The sequence below is a fragment of the Theropithecus gelada genome, chromosome 4, assembly GCF_003255815.1.
Source record: "Theropithecus gelada isolate Dixy chromosome 4, Tgel_1.0, whole genome shotgun sequence".
In the NCBI taxonomy this organism is placed as follows: Eukaryota; Metazoa; Chordata; class Mammalia; order Primates; family Cercopithecidae; genus Theropithecus; species Theropithecus gelada.
This window is the reverse complement of record NC_037671.1, coordinates 3,069,782-3,084,722: the sequence shown is the minus strand read 5'-3', so window position 1 is coordinate 3,084,722 and position 14,941 is coordinate 3,069,782. Positions and strand designations below refer to the sequence as shown.

The 14,941-nt window shown below is 50.8% G+C and overlaps 1 protein-coding gene across 3 annotated transcripts in view; it reads right to left on the bottom strand.

The window, feature by feature from the left end:
• Window positions 1-203: 203 nt before the first annotated feature.
• Window positions 204-14,941, bottom strand: part of DUSP22 (dual specificity phosphatase 22) — a 57,228-nt gene continuing 42,490 nt past the window's right edge. The window contains exons 5-8 of one of the 3 annotated variants that reach the window (XM_025383557.1): window positions 6,603-6,677; window positions 4,276-4,447; window positions 3,768-3,840; window positions 204-744 (exon numbers count right to left, since the gene is read on the bottom strand). In XM_025383557.1, the coding sequence (XP_025239342.1) occupies window positions 698-744; window positions 3,768-3,840; window positions 4,276-4,447; window positions 6,603-6,677 (367 nt within the window). In that variant the 3' untranslated portion in view covers window positions 204-697. Of the gene's footprint in view, window positions 745-3,348; window positions 3,841-4,275; window positions 4,448-6,602; window positions 6,678-14,941 lie in introns of those variants that run through there. The other 2 variants (XM_025383555.1, XM_025383556.1) reach the window with 2 other exon arrangements.

The window sequence follows — 14,941 nt, the reverse complement described above, 5'->3', positions numbered from 1 at the left end:
CGTCCAAATTTCTTTCACCTCACACTGATGGTCTGTTTTTCTTTCTTGGAGACATGAATCCACCTTTTGTAGCATCTGCTTTAGCGCCTTCTGGAGGAAAACAAGAGCCTCTAAAATAAAACCAGGAGCAGGCTTCAATCGCACAGGCAGAGGGGAGCGTGGTGGCTGCCCCTTGGCTCGGGAAGAACGCATTGCACACGACCTTAAACGTGGCTAAGTTGCCCTTTATTAATAAAAACATCGCGCTTTCGGTTAATTCCACCATGGAGAACACAAACCAGAGATAAAACCCACACCAAGGGCTACTTCCCAAGCCGGGGCATTTGAGAACACACGGGCAGCGCTCACGCCACACAAGCACACTCGGCTGTCCTTGGGGGGCGTTCACAGGAAGGAATCACGAGTGCGCAGCCATCCACACAGCAGTGCAGCAAGGCTCCCGGGGTCCTCACAGGCATCCGGGCCAGGTACAGAAACCTCCACAGCAGTGGGGATAAGGGAAAAATATTTTCTCTTGCTAAAGAATATGCTTAGTTCTCAGCATAAACATGACTACGTATATATTCAGCTTCAAATGAAAAACAAGTTTACAAATCACTACTGGATACTTAAAAATACAAACTCTACTTTGCTTTTCTTTTTGGCAGCACCAGCCTAAACTCTGCGGGTTTGCAACATTTCAGACACTTCAGGTACATTACAGTCTTCTGAGAAACGCCCAGTACTTCAGAATTCCCGGAGCGGCTGTGAAGAAAGAACATTACTGGCAACAAATGTTAAAACACCACTTCAAGAACTCCAAGAATACACTGAGAGGCTTGTAAAGATGCAAATATTTAAGCATTCAAGCTAATATCCTAAATCATTTTTCCGTTAACATATTTGTATTTATTTTTGGCTTAGGAAAAACATGTACTTTATTGGCAAATTGTTTAGCTGTAGCTGGATGGATGGTTCTACAGCCACATGCCCCTTTCTGGGTGTACACCCAGGGCCTGCGCACGTGCGCGGCATCAGGCAACGTGTTTTCCCCAGTCCCCAGAACGCTTACCGCTGACACACCCTCCACGTGCACGGGAAAACCGCTCTTCTCATTCAGGGCTCTTTTTGGGGTGGAATTCAGAGAAACTGGGTTGCAACATCTTTTTAGGGAGAGGTCGAGTATGTTTTTTCATCTGAGTGACTGCACGCTTACGGAATTTGGGTCGGTATAAAGGACTAGACCACTGAATTGGGTACAGCGTCCCAGGATGCCTGCAGCCCCCAAGGACAAACTGTAGATGCTCTCGTGGCCTGAATGTGGAATTTTACCCACCAGAAAGCACTGCTGGAGCCCAAACTGGCAACTTTAAATAGCTCAATGATATCGGTACCTTCCCCTCTGGTTTCAAACGCAGCCATGACCAAACATTTTCAACTGCGAGGCAAAGGTGACTTGCACACCAAAAACACCTTTCCAAAAACATTCAATGAGGTAGCTCAGGTCAATTATCAAACCCAAGTGAACACCAAGAAGCTTAATAAATGCTCAGGCATTTTAAAATGCAAATTGCTACAGTGCCTAATAAATGCTCTTTCTTCCCAGTTCTTGCAGGTGCGTGCAAACCTTGAGGAGGAACCCCTGCAACGTGAGCACAGCAAGAGGCTGGGAGTGAATGAAGCTGGCAAGGAGCAGAGAGCAAGGGCGCCCTGGTGCAGCCACCTTAGGCTAGTGCACCTGCCCACCACACAGCTCAAGTGCAATCAGTTCCAGAGAACAAACACCAAGGAGAACTCAGGGCTCGATGGGCTGGAAAGTGGCCCTGACTCGAGGCGCTAGGGAACGCTCAGCCTGGTGCATTCGCATTGACACTGAGGCAATCTAAGACACTTCCCTTAACTGCTGAGTTAGTATAAAGTTCTGGCCCACTGGACCAGCTCAGGGCAGTCTCTCACCCTTTCCAGGGCCCCAGAGCCACCCTCCATCTAGGGGAGTCTGGCCCTGCTGCCCCCACCACACCACCCTGGGTGGGTTCTGGGAGTGGCCACGCTTTTAGCCACTCGCCCCTGAGTTCTCACGGTCTGCCCACAAGCACAGACTGCTCTTTGCTGGGTAGCTTTTCAGAGGTCGAGCTCCAATGCCTTCCATGTGGAGTCCTGGACAAAAGCAAAGGTGGCCACACCAACCCAGGCAGCAATATGCATTCTGTGACTTCCAGCAGTGAGAAAGAGTTCACACACACACATTCATGTGCACATACACGTTCACAACGTACACACAGGTACACACCTAGGGTGCACATACCCTCACACAGGCACATGCATGCATCCATTCACTTACACTCACCCACACCCACGTGCACTCACACCCCCACGTGCACTCACCCACACCCACGTGCACTCACACCCACGTGCACTCACACACACCCACGTGCACTCACACACACCCATGTGCACTCACCCACACCCACGTGCACTCACACCCACGTGCACTCACCCACACCCACGTGCACTCACACCCCCGTGCACTCACACACACCCACGTGCACTCACACACACCCACGTGCACTCACACACACCCATGTGCACTCACCCACACCCACGTGCACTCACACCCACGTGCACTCACACACACCCACGTGCACTCACACACACCCACGTGCACTCACACACCCACATGCACTCACCCACACCCGCGTGCACTCACCCACACCCACGTGCACTCACACCCACGTGCACTCACACACACCCACGTGCACTCACACACACCCACGTGCACTCACACACACACGTGCACTCACCCACACCCACGTGCACTCACACCCACGTGCACTCACACACACCCACGTGCACTCACACACCCACGTGCACTCACCCACACCCACGTGCACTCACACACACCCACGTGCACTCACACCCACGTGCACTCACACACACCCACGTGCACTCACACACCCACATGCACTCACCCACACCCGCGTGCACTCACCCACACCCACGTGCACTCACACCCACGTGCACTCACACCCACGTGCACTCACACACACCCACGTGCACTCACACACCCACATGCACTCACACACCCACGTGCACTCACCCACACCCACGTGCACTCACACACACACGTGCACTCACCCACACCCACGTGCACTCACACCCACGTGCACTCACACACACCCACGTGCACTCACACACCCACATGCACTCACCCACACCCGCGTGCACTCACCCACACCCACGTGCACTCACACCCACGTGCACTCACACCCACGTGCACTCACACACACCCACGTGCACTCACACACCCACATGCACTCACACACCCACGTGCACTCACCCACACCCACGTGCACTCACACACCCACGTGCACTCACCCACACCCACGTGCACTCACACACACACCCACGTGCACTCACACCCACGTGCACTCACACCCACGTGCACAGCCACTGGGCGGCATCCCGGGGGCAGCAAGCTCAGGCAGCCAGGGTGGGAGTGGGCAGCGTGAAGGGGCCTCGAGCAGGGCTGGGCAGTGTTGCTTGGGAAGGAGCCCTGAGTGCCCCACCTCACCCTGGCGATCTCCCTCTCCTGTCCCCAGCGGCCACCACCACCGCACGGCCGCCCAGCCGGGCACACTGAAGACAAGCAGTGGGAAGGAAGGCAGCAGGTCCCTCGCGTTAGGTTTCCGTCGTGTAATTATCGTAGGCCAGCGGAGCCAGCGCCGGAAAACTGCTCCACCGCCTGGCGCCGGGCTGGGGCTCCACGCGCCCTTGCTCCTTATATTTACCCAGAATGTTTTTGGCTTCTTCTGCATCCTGCAAAGGGCTCTCTCCGTACTCTTCCCTCAGCCACTGCCGATACTGGAGAGGATGAAACAAACCCGACACGTCACACAGGTGCACACACAACCAGGGAAACAGACAGCCGCGGAAGTCGGAGCTCTGTGGTTGGCTAGCCAGGGTCAAGCAAGAGGAGTAACGGCTCCTTCAAGGTGCTGGCCTAGGACATGAAAATAGGCCAGACCAAGGAAATGGTACGTCACCCAAAGGGAGAGAAACAAGCTAGTGGGGGTACCAGGCACAAGGAAAACGACAAAAGGTAGGCGCCTGTGGCTTCAGCAGGTGCACAAGGGATGTGTGATGACTTCTGAGGGGGCGCAGCTGGGCGCGCTGGGAGCCGATGTCCTCCGTGGGCCTTTCAACTCCAAACGCCATGATGCTGGCTGTGTACGGAGACTGTGGGCACTGCCCAGGGGCACCGGCCTGAATCTCTGATGTCCCCTAGGAATTGCTTACCTGATGGACCTCATGCTTCTCAAACTCCTGGAGCTGTCTCTGGAAGCCCACGTTGGGGTTGGCACAGGATCTCCCAGCACGCACGGTGTGCAGGGCGTCCTCCCAGCCAAAGTCGGTGACGGTCATGATGTACGCGATCACCAGCGTCACGCTCCTGGAGACCCCGGCCAGGCTGCGGGGCCAAGAGAAGCACACGTGTGAGGGCAGTTTCAGATCCCCGGGTCCATCGCCCAATCCACGTGGAGCGGGGGATTCTGAGGACCTTGTTTAGAAAGTCTCCCTGTGCCTTGGATGATGTGTGGACAGCAAGCTCACTGCCAGGGAGCCACTCAGCGCTCAGCGTACCAGCCTCCTCTACTTCCTGGCACCAGAATCGCACGCTTTCCTCCGCTGCCTGAGCTTCGTTTATTGGTTTTCTATGGGCTGTGGCTCCAGATGCCCCCTTGCTCCGAGCCCCTCCTCAGGTCTCCCCATTTCCCCAGACAGATGACGTAACTGAGATTCCAAGGGAACTTGAGGCTTCCAGGGTCTACACAACAAACCCATTTATAATCTACGTTTGTTTAGGGTGCTTCATGTTCCTTAGAAGTCTAGTTTTCTTAGCTACACGAGGGCTAGATCTGTAGTTTTTAAAGCCCACGACATACAGAAGCCCTTACCCAATCTTACTTTTGTGCTCTTTTTGACACAAATATGCAGAGTACGCAGCAGGCACACTGTGTCTGCAGGGTGGGAGTGAGGCATCCTGCAGGCAGCAACGGTTAGGGTCAGTTACCTGGAGCGGGCCGAGGGAGGCCCGTTTTACATGTACATGCAAATGAGGGTGGTCACAGGAAGGCTGTGCTTCATCAGACTTGGAGAGTTCTAGCAACAGGTTAGGATGGGGAAGTTTAGCAAATGTCTCGCTTTTAGAAAAACCTATCTTTAGAGGTACCTAACTGAAATATTAATTCCTGGAATATCAGGCCGACACATATTCAAATATAAACAATAATTTGGAAACCCCACTCTCACGTAGTGGCTCTTCACTAGGGTTTTGTAGTAGAACCGCTAGGAGAGATTTTAGAAGACAGATCCTCTTGGGCTGCAACCCTGGAGATTCACATTCACCAGGAGCCAGGAGAGGCCCAGCAGCGGGAGCCCCAGAATTCCGCTTTCACTGGCTCCCTGAACCCCCAAGGTATGTTAAAGCCAAACAGAAATGAACGTTAAAATCCTACATTTGTATTTATTACACTTTCTACTCTTTAAACAAGTGAGATGAAAAATCATGTGATTTCAAGAACTGTATGAAACTGCAGACACCATTCTGAAAACAACTGAATTATCAGCGTCCTCCCGTGTCATGGGTTATTGGCCCTCAGAACACACCACACTTTCCACAGGTGGCTTCTCTGGATGTCATGCGCTGGGTCCCTGCGTCCCCTCTGTCCTGGCAGGGCTGCCACCGACCTCAGCAGCAATATTCCCCAGGAGTTACCACTTCACAGACCTAACGAGCTTACAGAGGAACTGTTTCGGGGAATGTCAAAAGATTGTTAGACTTTCAGTTAATTAATAACACACTTCATTCAAGACGGAGAGGGGACATGTCCGGCCCAGCACTTACAAAACAGAGCCTTGGCTCCAGAATTTTGGCGACTGGTTCCGTGAACAAATTAGCCATGTTATTAGTATGATTACGAGTGCTAATAAAAATGCCATCCCACTTTCACTAAGAACGCTCTCTGTGCCAGGCGCACGGCCAAGAGCTTCAGATGCCTCATCCTCGGGTTAAATGTGATACAGCAGCTTTCTTTTCACTGTGTGTACGTGTGTGTGTATCTACACAAAACATAGCAGAATGCAAACAGACACAAAACAGCGGAATGCAAACAGACAGCTGTCACTAAACTGGGTCATTTTGGCGATACTGAAAATCCACGTTTACAATCAAGTCTCCTAAAGAAAAACACAACAGTGTCTCCAAAAAGCCACTGAGGTTTCAGGGATGAGCCTAGAGAATCTGTGTCATCTGTAAAAGGCGGCTCTGACGAAATGCTGGAGGCAAGCCGGCAAAGGGAAGTTTCTGTTGTCCAGTAACCTTCACGGTCCCTACAGAAATCCTAACAGTGGAGATGGAAAAAAAAAATAAAAGCAAAACGAGTTAGGCTTCTCCTTCAACAGAAGGCAACGGTGACTAACACACAGCACTGGACACACGGAGCACGCATGTGAGACCGAGAGTTTACAGCAAACTGCTGGGAGGTGAAACCATTATTCACACACAGAAAACACTTGACAGGAAGCCGAGCCGACCAGAACACGCTAAAGCGAGACACACGCACCAGTGTACGAGGCAGCTCTCACCGCGCAGCCGGCACTCATGAATGAATTTAATACTTTCTTTGAAATGTCTTGTCCTGGGAAAAGAAAAAAGAGAAACGACATTGTCTACTTTACTCAATGTATGATGAAAAGAAATTTCTACCTGAGGCTTCTTTCTTAAAATGTTAATTGATTTTTATGTATAATTGACACAAAATTCTACATATTTATGGGCTACAGTGTGACGCTTCAATGCATGTATACATTGTATAAATGATCAAATCAGGATAATTACCTGATAAATGTTTAATCACTTTAAACATTTATCACTTTGTAGTGATAACATTCAAAAGCTTCTCTTGTAGCTCTCTTGAAACATATACTACATTATTATTTGCTGTAATCAAATAATCCACCATGTAATGGAAACCATAACACGGCTGGGTGCAGTCGCTCACGCCTGTAATCCCAGCAACTTGGGAGGCTGAGGCAGGCGCATAACTTGAGGTCAGGAGTTCGAGACCTGCCTGGCCATCGTGGTGAAACCCCATCTCTACTAAACATACAAAACTTAGCTGGGTGTGGTGGGCACCTGTAATCCCAGCTACCAGGGAGGCTGAGGCAGGAGAATTTCCTGAACCAGGAGGCACAGATTACAGTGAGCCGAGATCACGCAACTGTACTCCAGCCTGGGCAACAGAGCCAAAAAAAAGAAACCAGAATTTATTCTCCCTGTAGTTTACTGAAAGCTCTCCCAGTCCCATACCATCAAAACCCGGTCATGCTGTCTGCGGCGGGAGCGTCTCTGCCTTAGAAGCCGTCATTTACAATGCTGAGGCCTAGGGAAGGCTGTGGGTTGTGTGGAATTTCTCTGTAAGAAATCCCTGAAACTCACAGTGACCACGGAGTGGGGCTGGGAGAGGTCTGGACAGCCCCCCCATGTTCAGTCTGAGCCCCTCAAAGCCCCAGCAGCACACAGGGACCCTCACACCGGCTGTGGGTGGTGCAGGCCACCGTGACACGGGTGAGGAAGGTGTCCATGTCGTGTGGGCTTTCCAAGTCCTAAAAGCTAATTTACTCCTGGCAATCTGGAAAATCTAGAAGCATTCTCTCAGACTGGTCTCCCTGGACTTTGGCAGTCCTGTCTGCAGCTCAGTGGAGAGCTGTGGGGAGATGGAAATTCTGGCTCTAATCCCTCTTTGCCATTTACTGGACCATGTGGCCCAGGACAAGCCACTTATCTTCTCAGTTATAAAGTGGGGCTGGCATCTCACAGGGCGGATGAGATAATACGTGCCAATATGCTCTGCAAACTAAGGTCCTAAATAGACTGAACGCAGGGGCACACCTATCATCCCAGCACTTGGAGAGGCTGAGGTGGGCAGATCACTTGAGCTCAGGAATTCGAGACCAGCCTGGGCAAAATGTGGAAACTCATCTCTACAGAAAATACCAAAAAAAAAAAAAAAAAAAAATTAGCTGGGTGTGGTGGTGCATGCCTGCAGTCCCGGCTACCTGGGAGGCTGAGGTGGGAGGATCTCTTGAGCCCAGGAGGTGGAGGCTGCAGTGAGCCGAGATCATGCCACTGCACTCCAGCCCGAGCGACAGAGCGAGGCCCTGTCTCAATAAATAATAAATAAATAATAGAAATAAGCTCTAAATGACGACGCATGCCTTAATCCTTTCTTCTTCTAACTCTTAGCTCTTCAGACTGCCCTTTTCTCTTGTCACTCAATCAGCCCCCAGCTGTCACTCACTCAGCAAGTAGTTCAGGGACTGCCTACTTGCACGGCCGTGTGCCAAGCCCCTGAGACACAAAGCCAGGCAGGACTCAAGCCCCACTTTGGTGCGCTCCCAAGCGGCATGTGTGTCCCGCACCACTCAGACCTCATTCTGGACTGGTTTGTGGGTTAAGTGCAGATACCTCAGGGGACGGAGAGCACATGTACCTCTCCAATGTCTTCTACCTTTGAATGGCTTATGAAGCAGCAAAAGTTGCCCATGGACTAAACTGACTTCTCTTTAAACACTGATTGAATATTGACAATTTGCCAGGGACTCTGATAAACTAAGACATTCAGAACGCCAGGGCACATGAATGTAGTAAGAATGAGAAATTCAGGCACGGCCTAACAAACTCACCCAGTACCGACTGCAGAAGAAACTCAGCAGCCTCACGGTAGATGCTCAGTGAGATGAGGACGGCCAGGGAGCAGAAGCAACTGTCCATGTGCACGCAAGCACGCGCAAACATGCACACACATGTTCTGCAACATCTCCAAGTGTCAGCAAAGCGCAAATCCCTAGGAGACCAAATCAAGGACTCCAGACTCTGACCTGACATCCCTAACTAGCACATCTGCTTCTGTTAGCTGTTCCAGGGATAACTGCTCCCAGACGTAAACTCATAAGGTGGCTTGGTACACAGCAGGCAAGAAAGGATTCTTGCTTTCTTGCTGTAATCCCGAAATCTAAGGTATCCGTGCTGAAGGAGACTTCAGAGCAGACACCCACCACAGCCAGGCCGTGAAGCCAAGTACACAGCAGAGTGGGGCACCAAGGCGACCTCTTGGGCAGGAGCCTGGCCCCCAGCAAAGAGCCAGGCAGCCAGGTGGGAGCTCCCCACCCCTTCAGCAGGACTAGCCACGTGGGGTTGGCAGGGAAGTCTGTGGTCTGCAGGTACTGGAACAGGAGCAAGACACGTCCGTTGCACTGAGTTTGTCTGGGAAGGACGTCCTGTCTTCCTGCAGCTCTGTCCACGCCGAAGTAACGGACTTCCTGTCCACGCCGAAGTAACGGACTTCCTGTTCACGCCGAAGTAACGGACTTCCTGTCCACGCTGAAGTAATGGAAAGGCCGCGGGTAGGGACTTCTGGAAAACCTTTCCCTTCCTGAAGAGAGGAAAATGGTCTATCTCTGCCCCTGACTTCCCGCCACGGAGCCGGGAGCGAGCGCCGTGCTCAGACCTGCACTACCTGCTGCCAAGTGTGTCTCCCTTAGAACGTCGTGTGTCAGTCAGACATGCTATTCCGCCACGCGTGGCCAAATTCCTGCTACCTGATACTACGCAACTAATTCAACAATGTTGAAAACCTTGAGCCAACTCATCTGGCCCAGACGTGGCTCCAGACGGCTGGTCTGCAACTTGCCTGGTGGTTTACACCAGGGGCCTGCCCTCCTTGCAGGCCCCTGCACACGGGAGACAGGCCAGTGCACAGGCTGGGGCAGCTGACTGGCTGGCTGCAGGGGTGCAGCTGGACGGCGCCCTCCTTGGTGCCCCAGGCTGCTCACACTGCTGTGGCCCCCCCCGGGTGCCAAGATGCTGCCCCCGCTGCAGGACCCGCTCTGGTCTGTTCCGGGTGGGTCTCTTTCTGCTCAGAAGGAGCCGTGTCTGCAGGCACAGCAGCCAAAAAAGCAAAAGCAAATCTAGAAATGAATGACGACCGCCCGAGTAAATGAAAAACCACAGAGCACCTCAGAACACACGGCAAAGACCACACGGCAACATGAAAGCCAGCAGTGCCCCTCTGACTGGGGACAGGACCGGGTCACATTCAGTTCTGTGAACCTCACCAAGGTCTTGTAAAGATGACAACTGAATCCCTCCACTGAAACCTTGGAGTGGGAACCACTTCTTATATCTGGCTTTGACATCTGCACGTCCCCAACCACAAGCACAGTGAAACCGGGCTTCTTACATATTGTGGGGTTGAACCTGGGTCCAAGAGTCAGCCTTGCCACATCTCAAAATAAAAGAGGGGTGTGTGCTCAGCCTGGCACCATCCAAACCCATCCGTGCCCAGGCAGCCGAGTGGGCATGGGAAGGAGCTGAGGAGGTTATGGAGAGGTGACCCCACTCGGCACCACCACCCCCGGTAGCTCGTTCTGTCTGCAGTGAGAGTTAGTCCAGTAGAGCCCACAGGACATAGCTCCTACCCACCACCGCATTAAGGGCCTGGGCTGCAGAGCCCCTGTGCGGGCATCACGACAGGGCTACTCACGGCGCCACGCCGGGAGCCGGAAGGATGCCAACAAGGCGGCTGCTCAGAGCCCCCCCCGCGAAACCTGACTCATGGACACAATTCGGCACAAGGCCAAGCCAGAGCAATATTCCTAGAAATGCCTTTTCCAAGAAAAGCCCAGAGGCAGGCGAGCACTCTGCCACTGCGGGGCAGGGCTGTGTGGGGTGTTATTTCCAGGGAAGCTGATGGCAGACGCCCCAGCTCTGGTCATTAAACTCCCTCCTCCACAGCGGGAAACACCCACGGTCCCAGTCCTTCTATTGCTCAACTGCAGTTAGAAGCAGAAGCGCGCGTCTGAGGCACTATCCCACCGCAGGCTGTTTCGATGAACACAAGTTCCCTGTTCCTGCTCTCCGTCTCACTGGCGGTTCACCTTGACGTCCACGCACAGCCGTGTGGCACAGGCTCTGTCCACAGAGTGCCAGGGAAGGTATGCACAGGAAGCACGGACCGGACCGCGCTTGGTTAGAAACGCACCAAACAGCGCCTGGGGCTATCACGCCCGCTCCTGCCCCTGGTCCTTGGAGCACACCTCGGGCAGCAGGGGCACCTCCAGGGAGAGGGAACTCGCAAACAGCCCAGCCACCCGCAGCTGTCTCCCTCCCTCCTCACGGACCAGCATCCTCTGCCTGGTTCCTTTCCTTTCTGCATCGAAGGCCAAGAGCCAGTGCCCAGACGGGCTCTACTGACCTACAGAGAGTCTAAGAAAAGATGGTGGGTGAGCCTGTCAGTCACACTACGTGGTGTTCACTTTTGAGGCCGGACAACGACTTCTCACTCCAGAACTGCAAGATCTGGAGGCCTCGATTCCCACTGTAGGATCTAAGGTGGTCCTGTCCTGCTCAAAAGGACCTTGCCTGTTGGAGTGGGAGCCCAGAGATCTGGCTGAGCACCTTGAATGGCAGCCGGTCCTACCCCAAAAGCCCGTGGTACCAGACCAGGCTGTAACAGCAGCCGAGGCCACAGGAACCCAGGGGGCTCCTCCTTCCTTCAAGTGATGCAAAAGTGTGTGTGCAAATGAAAGCAAAGGAGAAATCCAAAAAAGGCAAGCACCCTTATATATAAAAAAATGTATATTTTTATACATTACGTATGTAAATATGTATGTTTTTGCTTAGAAAAAAATGTTTTTGTTTGTTTGTTTTCTAACAGCAAATGAGCAGAGTATTCTCTCTGGGTCCAGGCTCTGGAAGGTGGTTTCGTATCAGAGAGCTGCTTCCTCCCGGGGCAGAATCTGTCCGCAGCCCCCCACCCACAGGCCCTGCCCCAGCAGCTCTGCAGCGAAAGGCTGACGGTGACGCCCCCAACTCCAACCCGAGGTAAGTGGGAAGGGCGTCCTCACCAGACAGGCACGGAGGAGCTGCCCCGTGAGCGCACAGCACTACACACAAAACCAGCCCACATTTCTATCAGTGATTCCCAACTTCGGTATGACATTTTTAATGTCAACATTAAAAATAAAATTGGGGGACACATATATTGTACTTTTCGTTTTGCCAGACAAGGTCTTCTTAAAAGCAAACTAAAACAAGGAAAGACCTGTCTACTATTTACTGCATCATCCCCCAGAAGAATATTTCAACATCAAAAAAGAAGGACACAGTCTAAGACTGATCGATAGTTCTTTAAGTTGAATAAATGAAGTCTTTGAAACTGAATGCCACTTTCAGCTCTCATTTCTTTCTCCTTGAGCAGGAGAACATCGCCACGGGCTGGCAGAGCCCTCAGGAACGGTCCGGAAGCAGGACCACAGCAGTCCAAGGGCCCATCTAGCTCTAATCTTGCAAAAGTGCTCCTTTATAATAAAATAAAGAAAAACATAAATGAGAGAAAAAGAGAGTTGAAAGTACAGAAGGTGTCAGTTAAAGAAAATACAGACAAAAAGATAGGGAGATAGAATAAGGCACGGACGTTTTACTGATGTTTTCAATACAGGCTCTCTGTATTGCTAATGCTGCTTCTCCCCACAAAAACCTCAAGAAATTTACAGACCTGCTAGATTCTAAAACCACTGAATGTCACGAAGGCGTTACTGCAATGATGCAGGCCCACCGACTCCACAGCCTGGCAGAGATCAAATGCCCTTGGACCTCACAGAAAAAGAAAAAAAAATCTATGATTACTTGCTTCATGATGTCAAACTACAAAATGCCAATGAAATATATTAAAACAGGATGAGTAAATAAGTTAATATGCATCTAACCATTCACTTTCAAAATACATTAATACTCTGTACTTGAACAGACAGAAAACATAATCATATTTTCAGAAATGCTTAGTGTTCATAAAAAACAATTTCACCAATACCATCCCACCTAACACTATAAAAGCCCCGTGAGACAGGCGTTTCAGATAAGAGAAGAAAGGTTAAAATGACTTGCCTAAGAAATCCCAGAGAGAAAGCAAAAGCAAGTAAGTATTTCCAAAGCCCTTAATTCCCTAACCCACACCACGCTGGCCACTCGGGGAACATGCAGTGTGTGCATTTGATAGAAACTCTAGGATGCCCCTAATTACGACAAAATCATGCAAAACACACCACAATAGGTCTGTGGGGTTATCACAACTCTGAGAACTTGAACTTTTACATTTCCTGACTTGGCAAGGCTCGCTGGTTGGGGAACTGTGAGCTGAAGTTCTAACATGTTAACGTTATCTCAAACCAGGTTTCTGCATTTTAAGTTCCTGGAAGACCAGAGTGGGAGATTTGAGAGGTTTAAGGCCAAGACAGAAAACTGACCTTTCTGGGCAGCTTGCAGCAGCTGAATGTCAAGTGACAACAGCTAGTCTCAAAGGTCACAAATCTCTTCCTAAGCATAACTAGCCAGAATTCCTGTTAGCGCAGGGATTTGTGGGGAAAATGTAAGACATAAAGTGTTCAGTTACATCAAAACTGCCATTCCTTTTCAACATCTGTACTTAAGTTTAAAACAATGAGCAACATAGGTTTCCAGAATCTATTTTATCATTGCACAGAGAAACTCCGAGGCATCAAGAATTTTTTAAGTGGCTAAAGAGCTACGATTTCAAATCGTTTAGATCCCGCAGAACACATTTTCCAAGTGGCAGGTAAGACTTCTTTCGCTTTTGTTAACTAGAGAATAACGAACATTTGTCGTCTGACCATCCTCACTGGTTGACGATACAGAAAGCAAAAGTGGATCGTCAGCACCGGATACTTGGTGAGTAATAAACACCCTAATAAATGCCCTGAGAGAGGCAAGTGATCTGCCTGCCAACCTGAGGTGAATCACTTGATTACACTGTGAAAATACGCTCCCCATTAGAAAGTTCACCATGGCTTCCAGCAGAAACCGTAACCGGTAAAAAGAAACGCAAGCTGCTTCATCGCCTGCGTCTTCACAAGCTGAGTCACGCCAAGTTCCAAAGTCAACTCCACCATTTCCACATAACTAGTACAGCAAGCAATATTTAGAGTCAGGGACACATGTGTGCCGAAGCCTGACTTATTCATAAGCTTTGCTGTTACTAATGGATTAAAAATAAACGTTTCCCCAAAACATCACACAAGAGCACGACTCCCAACAGCAGAGTGTCCACCTCTCTCCGCCTTTTCACGAGCTACGGTCCCGACTTCCTCCTCCAGCTGACACAGAAGTCGTACTGTTGTAGCTTCACTGGGAAGTGCAGCAGGGCACATCCTCCACACGCAGGCCCCACACACGGCACTGCCACACCCACCTAACCCCTAAGCCCACCTACATTTATAGTTTGCCTTTGTAACTCTTTCTTTGTCATCCAGACACAAAGAACGAGTTACAAAGGCAAACCATAAACTTAACAGAACCTCTTTACATATTTGGGATGGGAGAGAACTAATTAAAAGGGTAGGAGGGAGGTGGGGGATGAAAAATTGCTTACAGAGTAAAACGTTCACTATTCGGGTGACGGATGCACTAAAAGTCCAGACTTCGCCATTAAGCAATATATTCATGGAGCAAAACTGCACCTGCACCCCCTAAATCTATGCGTATTTTAAAAAGAAAAAGTACGGGCTGGTCCTTCGGCACCAAAGGTGACTGCAACTAGGCTGGTTTTGACAGATGATCTGAACTGACCCACGAGACCTGGAACTCAGAAAAGAAGCTGGCGTATCTCTGTCTCCCCTGTCCTAGGCTTCCTGGGCACCAAAACTTGTTATCGCAACTACCTTTTCTGTAACTCTCAAGATACGTTAATACACGCTGAGTAAAAACAGACTCATTTGTACAAGTGCCCAGAGTTCACAGAGAACACCTTCACATACATGACCTTGCCTCCCAAAATCCTGAGGGCAGGCATTTTCAGATGAGAGAACAGAGGTGCAGATGGTTAAA